This window comes from Gobius niger (assembly GCF_951799975.1).
Source record: "Gobius niger genome assembly, chromosome: 2".
Lineage (NCBI taxonomy): Eukaryota > Metazoa > Chordata > Actinopteri > Gobiiformes > Gobiidae > Gobius > Gobius niger.
The window spans coordinates 9,646,089-9,662,168 of record NC_136853.1 but is presented as its reverse complement, the minus strand read 5'-3'; the positions used below and the strand labels follow the sequence as shown (position 1 = coordinate 9,662,168).

General features: G+C 42.5%; 1 protein-coding gene across 1 annotated transcript in view; it reads left to right on the top strand.

Annotated features, from left to right (window-relative positions):
• LOC306982970 (putative flavin-containing monoamine oxidase A) overlaps positions 1 to 16,080 on the top strand; it is a 100,647-nt gene that overhangs the window by 58,079 nt on the left and 26,488 nt on the right. The window contains exon 8 of the mRNA XM_079582612.1: positions 4,490 to 4,590. Coding sequence (XP_079438738.1) covers positions 4,490 to 4,590 — 101 coding nt within the window. The remainder of the gene's footprint in view (positions 1 to 4,489; positions 4,591 to 16,080) is intronic.

Here is a 16,080-nt window from a genome sequence, read left to right as displayed (position 1 = left end):
TACATGTGCAAATCTTGTAGAGTCAGATCCCAAAAAGACTTGCGGCTGTTATTGCAGCAAAATGGGGCTCCACAAAGTATTCATTCATGCTGTATGAATACTTATGCACGCCCGACTTTTCGGTTTTCTATTTAAAAAAATAGAATCATATAATTTTGCTTTCACTTCACAGTTACAGTTGTCTGTTAGTTGTGTGTGAACGTTCAGTAAAAAAAATCTAAGTTTATACTTGTAAACATGACAAAATGTGCAGAAGTTCAAGGTGTATGAATACTTTTGAGAGGCACTGTATCCATGTATTGTTTGAGCGCTCATTAATTTCAGCATTAAGGGCATTATTTTTAGCTCACCGACATCCTGACATTTACAGTCTGTAAATGATGTTTCCATCTCGTTCATTTGTTAAAACGCTGGACAAAGAGCCAGTCATTGGTATGTAGCTGCGGTGTGGAATAGTTGTGTGTGTTATGTATGTATTCATATACATATATTTATATTATGTATTTGCACATGCAGTTGGAAGGGTTGTCAAAAATATTGATATCCAGGTACTATTCTACACCTGACACATGAAACGGATACTCTTATAGTATCTTACTCGTAGGTATAAATGTGTCCATACATAATGCAGCTTGTTACACTTAAAATGAGGTTGAACTGAACAAAATTAGAAATTTAAAGCACATTTGGAATAGTCTTACTGGTCTTTTTCAGAAAGAGAGAAATATCCATCTATTTAAATCCACTTTATCCAGGGCAGGGTTGTGGAAGCAGCAGTCTGAGTAGAGACGCCTAGACTTCCCTGGCCAGCTCAGAGACATAGTCTCTCCAACGTGTCCTGGGTCTTCCGCGAGGCCTTCTCCCAATAGGACATGCCCGGAGCACCTCCTGAGGGATGTGACCAGGAGGCATCCAAAGCAGATGCCCTAGCCACCTCAACCTCCTTTTGACATAAAGAACCAGTGGTGTAGTCTACGTGATACGCAGGTATACGCTGTATAACCACTAGAAGGCCTGCAGAATTTCAGTATAACCACTACAAAGTGGGAAAAGATACGTATCACTCATTTGCGCAGTGTTATTTTTGCGTTTTCTGTCCGTTTAGAGACCACCACAAACTTCACCACAAGCTTTTTCCTCCCCTGAAAACGAGAGATGACAGGCTCATCCCTCGCTCTCTCTTTCTCTGTCTCTTCCGACAGACCGACTGTTCCCTCTCAGCTGTGCATGTGCGCAATTGCGCACAGCTCCGGTGTAAATGTGCACAAAATAAAACCCGGCCTGAGAATAGTTTATAATGAGAGAGGCTTATTAACCGTCCTCACGGCGCTGGAGGAGTCACGTACGTCTCAGCTCAGCATCTCCCCGTCATACACACTTTCCCTGTTCATGCCCGCTCTGGGAGTCCACAATGCCGAACACTTCTCTCCTTCCCCTGCACCTGCGCGTGAGAGCAGTTTTGGGCAAAGGCAGTGACAGGTACAGGCGGGTAACAATCTGTATTACAAAGCGCTGAAGTCCACGGGAAAGACTGCGTAGACTGTTCCAAGTGTGCGTTTTACTCTCAGACACTGGAGCTGTCGCTTGACAGACTGAAAAGTGGATGTGCCCCGCCCACAGCGCTGACCGAGCCACGACCGCCCACAATGCTGACCGACGCGCAATCCTTTTCAGAAAAAAAATATCCTAAAAGAGTCATTCTCCAGAAGCAGCGCACATGGTTTTGTGTGTGGTGGAGTATGCAGTCGCGAGAGCCTGCCTAGTATGTGATGTGCAATTTTTTTCAGCGCATATAATTGGCTATCCCCCGCGCCTGCTTAAAATGCAGTATACCCACTAGAAAATTGAAGACTACACCACTGCTGCAAACAGCAGAGATGAGCTCCTAAGGTTCCCCGAGAAATTCTGTCCATGAAGATAATGAACAGAACTGGTGACAAAGGGCAGCCCTGGAGAGAAATAAACATATTTTATTTGGTTTTGGAAATTGCATTATGTTTTAATACGATAAATAAATACCACATCATTGAACCGATTGTTTACTTCTTTTCTAAATAATTTTCAACATTTTCGTTTCTGGCTCTACTGTAAAATAGCATAGCAGTTTTCCCCATCAACCTCAAACTTGCTCTATAGGCCTTCTCCTTCTTTTACACATAAACAATCACAGGCCCGATTTCACCTTAGACACATTTTCAGATCATCAGTCTCACAGGACACAGTGCTGACAAGTTGAAGCATTGAGATTTTGTTCAAATAGACTTTTGAATTCTTGTTTTTTTTTTCTCTGACATTTTCACTGACAGAGAGACTGACAAATAGAATCAGCATCATTTTTATTGCCCTTGTCAGGAAAATAAAGAGTTCACAACTGCCAGCGAATGGTGAAGCATAGATTTGCCACAACAATGCAATAACGAAGTTAGAAGAGAAGGCAAATCAAAGAATGAGGATAATAAAATAGAACGATATATAGAACGATTAAAAAAAAAAGCTCAAAATACACCCATTTCACCCATTTTTGTATGGGAAGAGCGTTGGATTTATAATTGTCTGGACAGACTTTATCACAGTGCAACATCTATCTATCTATCTATCTATCTATCTATCTATCTATCTATCTATCTATCTATCTAGCTAAATGCTTTTCACTAATGGGCTTGTGACTGTAGTGTTTTATGGTGATTATGTGACCTTGAACGGAAAACAGACTCTTGGAAACATAGTACTGAAACCAACTAAACTGGGGATGCACGTTTTCTAGTATTTCTATAGTTAGGAGTCCTTAGTGATCAGTAATAACAGTTATGGATGAAACAGACTCAGTTCTGTTTCATCCATCCATTTTCTTCCGCTTTATCCGGGGCCGGGTCGCGGGGGCAGCAGTCTCAGCAGAGATGCCCAGGCTTCCCGATCCACACACACCTCCTCCAGCTGTTCTGGGGGGACCCCGAGGCGACACCAGGCCAGCTCGGAGACATAGTCCCACCAGTGTGTCCTGGGTCTTCCACGAGGCCTTGTCCCACTAGGACATGCCTGGAACACCTCCCGCGGGAGGCGACCAGGAGGCATCCGGAACAGATGCCTTAGCCACCTCAGCTGCTCCTTTCGACGTGAAGGAGCAGCGACTCTACTCCGAGCTCCTCGTGGGTAACTGAGCTCCTCACCCGATCTCGAAGGGTGCGCCCAGCCACCCTGCGAAGGAAACTCATTTCGGCCGCTTGTATTCGCGATCTTGTCCTTTCGGTCATGACCCAAATCTCATGACCATAGGTGAGGGTGGGAACGTAGATCGATCGGTAAATCGAGTGCTTTGCCCCGACTCAGCTCCCTCTTCACCACAACAGTCCGATACAGCGACCGCATCACTGCTGACGCCGCACCGATCCGTCTGTCAATCTCACGCTCCATCCGTCCCTCACTCGTGAACAAGACCCCGAGATACTTGAACTCCTCCACTTGAGGTAAGGACTCCCCACCAACCTGTAGAGGGGAAGCCACCTTTTTCCGGTGGAGAACCATGGCCTCAGATTTGGAGGTGCTGATCCTCATCCCGGCCGCTACACACTCGGCTGCAAACCGCCCCAGAGCGTGCTGAAGGTCCTGGATCGTTGAAGCCATCAGAACAACATCATCCGCAAACAGCAGGACCCAGACCTTCTAGCTGTGAAGCACAAGCACTAACCGCTGTGCTACCGTGCCGCCCAAAAAACGCATTGTTCCTCCTGGATCCAAGGTTCAACTATCGGCCGGATCCTCCTGTTTCATCCATTACTATTTAAAACCTTATCTACTCCACAGCGGGTGTCACCCGTAGATCAGGGACATAATGACAACACGGGCATCACCGTAACTAAATCTTTTAGTGTTAGCAGTAGCACACAAACGAAGCCGAGGGGAAACTAAACACAGCAGCTCATGTTAAACTTGTGTCGTAGTAGTGCAGAGGCGGGACACAAATTTAACACGAGCCTGTTGTATTTAGTTTTCCCTCGGCTTTGTTTTATTCCATAATAAAATGCTACGAAACTAAATCCAAGCGAAATCCTCTCCGAACGAAGCGATGACACACTCGGCAACATAATGCACAAAGCTGCTGGAAATCCAGGTCTCTGTCTTTGCTATAAAAGCCAAAGTGGGGCCAAATGAAGAGTTGTAAAAGAGCCCTGGAGCATCTCATAGCTCTTTCTTTGTGAAACTCTTCCAGTGTTTCTCTACCTCTCACTAGATTCTTGTGTTACTCAAGCGGACTGCGCGGCGCGCTGCCATCTCGTGGACGGGAGTAAAAATGCAGGACCAAAGCGAGACGCTGCAATGAATATTTCCTTAAAAATAGATGTTTAAATATCGATACAGGCCCCTAATAGAAACATATCATCACATTGGCATTTTGCACTCAACTCCAAAAGTATAATGGGAACAATCCTTGAAATCTAAATTAATGCACCACATAAAGGACATAAAGTGTTTTGATTTTTTTCATCTACAGCTAAGATCGAGTACAAGCCCCCCCTGCCGAGCCAGAGAGAGTATCTGACACAGAGGATGGCCATGGGTCACATGATCAAATTCATCGTCACGTACCACAACGTGAGTATAATGTTTTTTGACTGATGTTACCGCTATAGTGTATATAGAAAATATATTTTCACCAAGTTGCAGTGATTTAAGTGGCTCCAAAAAACAAACAAACGTGCAGATTCTGTGTGGGATTAAATGTGGTAAAAAACCCAACAGATGCAAAGTTTAAAGTGAAGCTCATTTGGACTTTACTCATCTTCCTGTACAAAGTTTGAAACTGCACTTCATCTGATGCTGCCACATGCACACATGACCCCCCAAAAATGTTGTTTGAATCTCGCCACAAAACACGCTCTGTTCTGTTGGACCACATTTAGCTTAATTACAGCACAGATTTGCTCTGGCATGGTTTCAATAAGCTTCTACAGTGTCAAAAGATCCAGCATTGCATTATTTTTACTTACTTTTTACTTGTTTTCTTCACCAAGATCTTGCTTTGATGATTGGAGAATGTGACACTGTGCAAAGGCTTCTCTAGCACACCCCAAAGATTCTCAATGGGGTTAAGATCTGGACTCTGTGACGGCCAATCTATCTCATGCTTTCTGATCCACTCTTTCACAATGTGAGCCCGATGAATCGTGGCATTGTCGTCTTAGAATATGCCTGTGCCATCTGGGAAGAAGAACCCCATTGGTGGAATAACCTGGTCATTTTGGATGTTCAGTTAGTCAGCTGATCTCATTCTTTGGGCATATAGTGTCGATGAACCAGACCTGACCAACTGCAGTAACCCCAGGTCAGAGCAGTTAGCTGCATCCAGGCAGTGTATATTCAGAGGCTCCAGTAGTCAGCATGCCTCCTTGAACAAATAAAATATATCTTATTGATCCTGTTGGAATGTGTGAGAAGAGTCAGGCCCATCCATGAGTCAGGCAGACCTCTCTCACAAAACGCTGCAGTTTGTGGCTAATGGAGTCTTGGCAGGATGAAGCAGCAAGCGTGAGGTGATGTGTGAAGAAGAAGGATTAATGAAGACACACTTGCGAGTATCGGGACTGTAAGCACGTTCTTGGCACTCAGAGAAGTGAAGGAGGATTTTTAGAATGTCCAGTACTGAAATTCTAGTTACTATCATTGTCATATTCACGTTCAAATATTCTGATTATAATTTTTTAAACTGTTTAAATTGGGCTAAAACTATGGCTGGCTGGAGGACAAGTCAAAAGCGATGCTTCATTGTTAATGTTTCCAGTCAAGTTTATGGACCAATTAAAGAATAAAACTAACGAGGCATGGAGGAGCAGTGCCCTAGCGCTGTTTCCCTCATGCTTCTTATTTCAAACTGGTGGCTGCTGAGAATCTAAATTTAATTTCACATTTTATGTGTACAACACGAGAAGCCATAGATTAGAATCAATGAATTATTTTGAGCACTATTTAGTTCTTTTCCCACAAAGACTCACCTTGCAGAGCCACAATCGAAAAGTAGCAGATTGAAAAGGAAAACATGTTTAACACTAGGCCTACCAGAATGTGTAACTACTAGAACTCCCAGAGTATCAATTTGTTTTTTGAGAAATGCATGTAAAACGGATGGGCAGATCAATACCATTCCATCAATACCAAATTGTTTTAATTTATTTTGTAGGGAAAGTGCATGTTAATGAACAAGCCACACCAGATTGTAGCCTTGGGCTAATTTCCATGTGTCATCCCCCATGCACACTCTTAAACATACTCTCTTCCATCCTGGCGTATTGTTCATGTTTTTAGTGGTAGGGTAAACTCGAGTAAACGGTGAGTAGGTAACTTGGCAACACACTACACAGTCACTACAGAGGTTCTATTGTATAGGCTCAGAGCTTCGTCTGGTCAAGAGGGTCATGAGTAACAATCATCAAATATAACAAAGGAGTACGGGTGCATAAAACACTCCAATTGCAGTTTGTTTGAAATTATTTTGAGCTTTCATTCTTTTATACATTTGTAGTGGCCATAGTTTTTGGAATGGGTTGGGAACCACTGGTCTACTTAGTGCGGGTCTACAGCTATACTGAGTGACGGGTTATAGGGACTCTAGAGGACATGTCTTTGTAATAACTCATAATCTCAGAATATCACATATGGAGACTAGCGAGCTAGTACTAGTATAATAATATAATAGTATAATAGGCCGTCCACACGCATGCACTGCTGTATTGTATTGTGTTTGTGTATAATTCCTGAATTACTGACTGCCAAGATCAGCAACAGTTTGAAATTCAGTGTTGAACCTGTGCTGCAGATATAGAATTACTCAAGTTTTAATGTCAAGTTTGAGGCAATTATGGGGTTTGGGGAAATGCTGCTAAAACCAAGGAAGGCATAAATAGGCTTAGCTAACTCGCTAAATCATCTGCCATTTGTTGAAACTGTGCAACACAATTTATTTTCCCAAGGTGCTGCTAAACGCATATTTAGAGGCTTATACATTTTCAGGAGGCATCAAACCTCCATATACATGTATCTCCCGCTTTACCGCTTTATTGTGGTTGGCCCTGGACAGAGAGAGCCTGCACTTTCATGACCTAGAATCATGCTGCACCTCTCCTTGAGTGGCATGACCCCTGACTTGAGAGGACGGAGAGAAAGTGAGTGAGGAGAAATTAGTCCCCAAAACGTGATCAATTTCTGTTTGGTGCAGTTCAAAACTCATTCTTGCAGCCGTTTGAGACTTGCAAATGCCATGAATACACAAAAAATCTATATTTTAATAAAACACTGCTGTTACAGTTTTCATAATGATCTATTTGGCACATTTTTTGAAACTTGTCATGTATGAGGCGCAATGTTTGCTTCATTTGCATAACTAAATCAGTGGTCCCCAACCACCAGTACTGGGATGGGTAAGGGTCGTGACATGTTTGCTACTGGGCCGCACAGAAATAGTGCATTTAGAAATGACCGCATTTTCTCCAATTATATCTTTTGCCTGTCCCTCTTGACACGCCAGTAAGCTTGTCCAAAGATATATATGAAACCATAGAAATCCATAGGACTCGAGTACATCTGGTTTAATAATAAACAGAATCAGAATCATTTGTGAATGTGTTACATACAGCTTCGATGTCTGGCTTTCACCGGCTTCGCCAAGACTGCCTGGCTTTCTTCCTTTCACATTCTCCCTCAGCTCGTGCTTATTCCTCCGAAACTCCATTGCGCTGAAGCCTCACAACTTTTATTTGCATTTACATCCTTTTAAAATATATATAAATACATTGTGACATTTTTTCTCATACATTCCCATTTTTCATCTGGTCTTAAACTTTTGATTGGGACTGTATTATTACTATGAATTCTTGTCAATGCCCTTGTAGGCCATGACTGTTGTAACAAAGGAAAATACAAAATTCACCTGCAGTGCTGCCATCTCTCCTTTAAATTGTTTTTACAGTTCAACAAAGCATGTTCGATTCGATCCGCTGCTGAAGGGTGTTTCTCCTAACAAAGAGTTGGTGTGTACTTCCTCATCCGCTCCAAAATCCAGTCTGTTCTACTCTAAAGCATTGTCCTCGTAGATGACTCCACTTGAACAAAACCTCTTTTGTTCCACTTTAGTGAATATCCTTCGAATGCAAAGATACAATGTGTCCTTCATTTCAAGGCAACGCTGGTTGATACATTATTCTTCCTTTTCAGAAATGTCCCATTCTGGTCAGTTCAGTTCAGCTCAAATAAGTATATAATATATAATATAACTAATAATGACTGACACCATGTATAGAACCAGATGTTTACATACAGTGCCTCTCGTAAGTATTCATACACCTTGAGCTTTTGCACATTTTGTCATGTTTACAACCCTAAACATAAAGATTTTATTTTTATTTTTTTACTGTACGTTCACACACAAGTAACAGACAACTGTGAAGTGAAAGCGAAATGATACATGATTCTGTTATTTTTCAAAAAATAGAAAAGTGAAAAGTGGGGCGTGCATAAGTATTCATACAGTATTTTCTGAGTGCATTAGATTGCCTTTAAAACATTCCTAATGACTCCAGAATGTTCACACCTTGGCCTAACGGTTAAATAGAGGCCACCTGTGTGTAATCTACTCTTAGTATAATTTCAGCTGTTCTTTTAGGCCCTCAGAGCTGTGGTCGGAGTGTGTTGGTCACTAAACAACATCATGAAGGTCAAGGAGCACCAGAGAGGTCAGGGATAAAGCTGTGGAGAGGTTTAAAGCAGCATTAAGTTATACAAAGATTTCCCAAGATTTAAACATCTCCCGGAGCACTGTTCAATCCATCATTCAGAAATGGAAAGAGTAAAGCACCACTGCAAACTTACCAAGACACGGCTGTTCACGTAAACTAACAACTGAACAAGGAGAGCACTGGTGAGAAATGCAACCAAGTGCCCCAAGATAACTCTGGAGGAGCTGTGAAGTCCTGCCGCTGAGCTGGGGGAATCTGTACATGGGACAACTATAAGTCGTATCTACACAAATCTGGCCTTCATGGACGAGTGGAAGAAGAAAGACATTACTGAAAGGAGGCCATAAGAAATCCCGTTTGAAGTTTGCTAGAAGTCATATAGAGGACACAGCTCCATGTGGAAGAAGGAGCTTTTTGGCCCAAATGCAAAACGTTATGTATGGAGCAAACCTAACACTGCTCATCGTCCTGAGTGCACCATCCCCAGTGTCAAATATACGGGGGGGGGCATCATGCTGTGGGGCTGCTTTTCTTCAGCGGGGACTGGGGAGATTGTAAGAATAGTTGTGAAGACGGATGGAGCCAAATACAGAGACATTTTGGAGGAAAACCTGCTGGAGTCAGCAAGAGAACTGAGGCTGGGGCGGATATTCACCTTCCAGCAGGACAATGACCCTAAACACAAAGATACATCTACAATGGAATGGTTCAATAAAAACATATTAATGTGTTAGAATGGCCCAGTCAAATTCCTGACCTAAATCCTATTGAAAATCTGTGGAATAATGTGAAAACTGCTGTTCACAAACGCTCTCCTTCTAATGTGACAGAGCTTGAGTTGTTTTTTAAAGATGAATGGGCTAAAATGTCAGTCTCTACATGTGCAAATCTTGTAGAGTCAAACCCCAAAAGACTTGTGCTGTTATTAGAGCAAAAGGGGGTTCCACAAAGTATTAATTCATGCTGTATGAATACTTATGCACGCCCCACTTTTCACTTTTCTATTTTTTGAAAAATAACAGAATCATGTATCATTTTGCTTTCACTTTACAGTTGTCTGTTACTTGTGTGTGAACGTTCAGTAAAAAAATCAAAATAAAATCGTTATGTTTAGGGTTGTAAACATGACAAAATGTGCAAAAGTTCAAGGTGTATAAATACTTACGAGAGGCACTGTACACTTCATAAAAAGACACATTTGCATTTTGCCTCACTGTCTGACATGACACTAACGTGGCTAACACTATGCGCTCGAATCATTTCGAACTGCACAGCAGCCTGGGGACCATGACCGAAATTTTCGCGTAGATTTGGGAACCAATCACAGAACGAGGAGGGACGGCAAGACGATGACGAGCTTTTCGATATACGGAAGGTTGTAGTTTATTTACGGATTAAAAAAAAAAAAATGTACGGATCCAACATGACAGCAGCAGACGCAACGCTATTTTTCGATCAAGCTTCAGGCCGTGTTCTAAATAGTTTAGCTCGAAAGTTTACAGCGGGTATGTCATACGTCATCGGATACGATGATATGATTGGCTGGTGCTACGTGCAGACACATGATAGACATTCGTAGCGCCCAATAAACGGCTATGGACGATCTTAAACCACACCTCTCCTACGAGAACATGAATTGGTGGTCCCCAGACTAAATATCGCATGTGATTTTAGTCTGGCGTTAGCCAGGCTAACATGACACCAGAATTAACTATAATTATTTTTTTTTGGTCAATTAGAATTTAAAAAATATTTCAATTTGCTGACGAATGAGAGATTAGAAATCAAAAAAATGTACATACATTTCATTAGTATTTGGTAGCATTGGGTTGAAAGTGTATAACTTGATCAAATGTTTTGAATATCCTTACACAAGCTTCTCACAATAGTTGGCAGGAATTTTGGTCCATTCTTCCAAACAGAACTGGTGCAACTGAGTGTTTCGTCCTGTTTGCAAGAAGGAACACAGGAGATGGAAATAACTGAAACTGCAGATTTAATGTAACAAAATGTGGCAAATGTGAACAAAAGGAGATCCAACGGGAAGAACAAAAATAGTACTAACTAAATATAAATTAGGAATAACTGGAGGAATGACCAAAAACAGATTACTCAAATTGTTTATTTCTAAACAATAGTTAAACTAAGGAACTAATGCACAAAGCAACAAGTGTCCCAACGAAAATTAACTAGTCACAACACACAAGGCTAGGCATTTTTGTGACAACACAAGAGACAAAACAAACAGTTTGGCGGACTGGGTCCCAGTGATCCCAGCTTCTCCGAGCGGCGAAACAGTCCATGATGTAAAGGGCGTGGTAGTTCAGGTGGAGCGGTGCGATTGGACTGCAGGTTATGGTCAGTAAAAACAACAGCAGGCAGAGAGCTTGAACCAAGGCTCACCTCAAAGTTCTGGAGGGCGAGCAACAGCGACAGTGTCTCCTTCTCGATGGTGGAGTATGCCAATTGGTGTTGGTGCATTTTCGGGAGAAATAACTGACTGGATGGTCAACCCCACTGTCATCCTCCTGCAACAAAACCGCACCTGCACCGACAGCGCTCGCATCAACCTCGAGTTTAAACGGGCGAGAGCAGTCATGGCTCAACAACGATTTTACACAATCAGAGGCATGTTGCCATGCTGCGGTCCACACAAAATCGACCTTGGGACTCAACAAATTGGTTAAAGGCAAAGCGATGGTAGAGACGTAACGACAAAAACTGTGTTAGTAACCTGCATTGGTGTCATTTTAATTAACCCGGCACCTTTGGTTGGGGAGCAGTCCGATGCGCTTTTCTTTTTAAAGTCAAACAATTGCCGATAACATGTCCAGGTTTGTGACAATACAAACACTCCTGTAGTTAACCGCTCTACCAAAGATGGACTGAACAGGGCCTGTTTCAGAGGCACCCGAGGAGCTTTTTCCACAGGGCTCCGGTGCGTGAGCACAAAGTCATCAGCTAAAACAGAGGCCTCAGCAAACGGGGTTGCCTTTTGTTTGTTAAAATAAACCATCACCTTGTCTGAGAGATTTTTCTTAAAATCCTCCAACAACATAAGTTCACATAGCACTGAGACAGATTTGTCGGCCACCTTGCATGCACATGCATTTTCAACTCTGCCCATACAAATTTCAGCTGGATTGAGATCAGGACTTTGGGATGACCACTTCAAAACATTGACTTTGTTATCCTAAAGACACTTTGTAGTTTGACAGTATGCCTCAGGTCATTGTCCATTTGGAAGACCCATCTGTCCATCACCCCGGTTATCCCCTCCACTATCCCTGACTGCATCTCCGATGTTCAAACCTGGATGGACAATAACCTTCTCAAACTCAACAGCAATAAAACCGAACTCCTCATCACCAGCCCCAAATGTCTCATCCCCTCTGTCGAGAACTTTACCCTCCTCATCGACGGTCATTGTGTCACCCGCCAGAATTCTGCTGCCCGCCTCCACTCCCGGTCCTGAGGACACATCACCCCCGTCCTCCACCAGCTCCCCGTTCAATATTGCATTCAGTTCAAGCTCCTCCTCCTCACCTAATGTCCCTCCATAATGTAATACATTGAATGGATGTATGTTTGCGAATGAGAATACATATAACGCTCAGTATCATCCAAAGTATTGTGTTTGAAGTTTGTGAGAGTTGTGTTCCTAATTCTGCCTTGTAGTTTTCAGTTTGTATGTGCTGTGAGTGAAGAGTATGCTAAAGTTAGCGAAATTGTGTCCTGTCTCTGAAAAGGAAAAAAAGTTTTGCAGAGTCCTGTTTGAGAAATGTGTGCGGTCAGTTGGCAGCTGGGAGCAGTTAATGGAATTGTGTATCTTATCAATCGAGAAAAACGAATGAGAAAAGCACCAGGCATTCCAAAAATGTTTCCACATTTGTTGACTCTATCTTTTCTTTATCTGTATTAAAACTTACACCTGCCATATGGAAAATGGATTACTTGTATAGTGTACCAAATACGGCAATTTAATGCAAAAACATTAATGTCATGAGTTATTTTGCCTTAAACACTAACAAGTGATTAGCACTGATTTGGCATAGTGTTTTCATGCTCATTTATGCTCCCACTTTGTACGTAAACAGAGCAGTGCAGTGTTTTTTGCCTTTTTCTGTGGACTGTGTTTGTAGTTTCTGTGTTCCACATGTTTTTACTGTACATCTTGGCTTTGTTTTTGTGAAGTTCAGTTCATTTATTTATTTATTTTTTACTGCAGAGAGACCGCACTAGCCATGAGGGACCCAGCTAAAACAGCTAGCTAACAAATGTCTTCTTCTCAAACACTGAGACACCAAGAGGCCCCACACCTGCAGCAGTGGTGGCGTCACAAAATGTGCTACAGGAAACCAAAAAAAGGACAAATGAGCAGAAGACGGTGAAAGACTGTTGTGGAGCAGAAGGGCAGGAGGAAGAGGAAGGAGAAGGTGGAGAAGGAGCTGAGCAGTGAGGGACACCACGCTCTGTTCCAGGGCCAAACCAAGGGGGCGGTGCACCGTTTCTAAGTAGCACTGAAGTTAGTTTCCCCGACCACCATAACATGCTGGTCAGGCACTAAGTCGCAGCGGCTCAGGACAAACACCCGAAAGCAATTGTGTTGTGCAATTGCATAGTGACAAATAAAGCACGTACTTACTTACTACCTTGATGTCCAGCCTATGTTATCGGAAGTTACCACTAGAGGGCACTGACGATGAGAAAGTCAATTTACACAAAAAAACAGCAGAAGGACATGGACAAAGGATATGGCGCCATCCACAATATTCTTCACCTGATGATCTGTGTGCAGTATTGTTACCTCATGTACTGCTCTTTGACTCCCTCAGAGTGATGGAGCAGATGGACAGATTACAGAACTACTAGATACTAGATACTAAACTACCACCCAAATGAACACTTTTTTGAGTGACAGTGCATGATTTTAGAGGCAGTTGTGGTGAATAGGTCTGAGCTCATTCTACACATTAAGACATTGCTGACCATGTAAGGCAGGTAAAATACTTATTTTTTACATGTTAAACTCTGTATAGTCCATTTAAGCATAAATGAACCTTACATTAAAGTGACTATACATAAGGTTAACCACAAATAAATATATACATTTTTAAAAATTGCCTGTATATGCCTGTAAATTCACTTGAACAGGGAGTGCCTCGGGGGTAACAAGCAAATTTCCCACATACTTTCCGGGGCCATGGGTAATGTGTAATGACATCATGCACGTTCTTCTCCATACTGAAGCTGCAAAGCGAGAGGTAACTTTGGAAGGATGCGGAGAATAAGAAGAGACCGGCTTCGAGCACCTTCAAAACTCCAGCTCAAACCCCCACCCCCCCCAAAAAAAGAGATAACATTTTTTTTCAAGTGCGACAAGAAGGGCGAAAGTGGAGTCTGATCAGTGTCGGCAAGGAACCACAGTAAACATCGGAAAATGTTCAGAGACTCTCTGGGTATGACAACTGACCCACAGTCAGCGACATTTTTGCTTGAAAGGTAAGACATTATGACTAAATACGGGTGGGGGGGAGTGTTGTTGATGCTTTCAAAGCAGCGGTGTCTGTGCATCGCCAATCGTAGGAAGATTTTTTAGGCTAATTGTTTAGCGAAATGTTATATTTTTCAACAATTGAGTGCATCATTTTGCTTTGCTAATTTTTTGGAATTATGAGAAACAACTATGGTGTGTATCTAAACTTAGTAAAGCTATGTCACTAATCAAATAATGTGTATATTACTGCCTCTCCCTTGTAAATGTGTGCACATTGTGATCGGCACAGTAACAGTGGATCTTGTTTTAGTTTCGAGAAGCACACTTTATCAAAGGGAAAGGGACCACTCACATTGATTCGACACCCCATGGGCCATCAAAAGGAAAGGTGTTGGAGGGAAGGTCCAATCCCACCAGTTCAGTGACTGCAGGGGAATCTGACAGGTAAGTTTACTTGTAAACAAAATACAACTTCTGTTTTCAGGTTATTGTCCCCACACCAAAAAAATAAAAAGATGTTTACAGGGATGACTTCCAGATTGCAGGAGTTGAACCTCTGACAGCAGATCAAGGGTTGGAATTGTTGGAGGAAAGGTAAACATGCATGGCTTTTATCATTTAATGCATACCCTGTGTTTTTGTAATTGATCTATACTGTCTGTTTGTGTAGCATCAAATGTACGGAGCTAAAGGATGATGCTTTAGATGAGGAGCAAGCCAATAATCTTGAAAACAGTGTGTAAGTTACAATTTATTCTCATTGTATTTTAAAGCAGTACTAAGTAACTCTTCCCCCTAGAGGCCATAAGCGCAACTGCAGGTGTAGTAGCAAGTTACGATTTTTTAACTTATTAATGGTCTTGGAGAGTTAATACTACGCTGACAGGAAAGGCGAAGGGAGAGAGGGTTACTGTGCATCCAATTATACAATAGAAATATTTTTTTTCACTCAAACTTGGCTGTAAATACTGTTTAAAGTGACGTTAGCCCGCAGTTAGCTTTGCCCGTTAGCATGTTAGCTTCTTCTTCGTGATTTCATTAGTGTGTATTGCTTTCTCCGCACCGGTGGCAGTCAAGTTGCAAACATGGTTTTCTGGCCAGAGACACCAGGGGGAGATGAAAAACCCTCCAATCATCCCATAAACACTTGTATTACCCCCACAGGGACTACGAAAAGGATTTATTAAGGTAAACACGTTACTTAGTACTGCTTTAATAGTATGTATATGTTACATATCACCATTGCTATGGCGCCGGCCCTAACTGGCAGCTAGTTACGTTGGCTCTGTTACCTCTCTTACACTTTTTGCTTTATCTTTATTTATAGACGTGTTTTTTTAAAAATTTTCATCAAGTAGACTAGACATTGTGCATTTGTGCACAGGGGAAGCTGTTTTTTTGTTGCACTTTCCCTTTTATTTGCGATGTCTTCAGCATTTTTAGGATCTGCATCTTTTTGTTGTTCTCGTTGCCACGGTGACACACACAGTCCTCTTGTTTATTCACGGGAACAGCTTCTCGGACTCAAGGACTCACCTCTCATGCATGTGGAGAGGCCGGTGATCCCCGCCGAGATACGCAGAAAACGCAGAGGCTGCAGAGGTGGACGCAAGAGGAGAAGATGGCTACCCTCAGTGATCCTGGGTAATGTACGCTCCATCGCGAACAAGACCGAGGAGCTGGCCGCACTGACCCGACATCAGAGGGCTTATCGGGAGTGCGGACTGATGTGCTTTACAGAGACGTGGCTGAACGGGAATATACCGGACTCTGTGGTTTCCCTGGACGGATTTAAACTCGCTCGCGCAGACCGGTGTGTGGAGGGGAGCGGGAAGAAGAAAGGCGGGGGAGTAGCTGTGT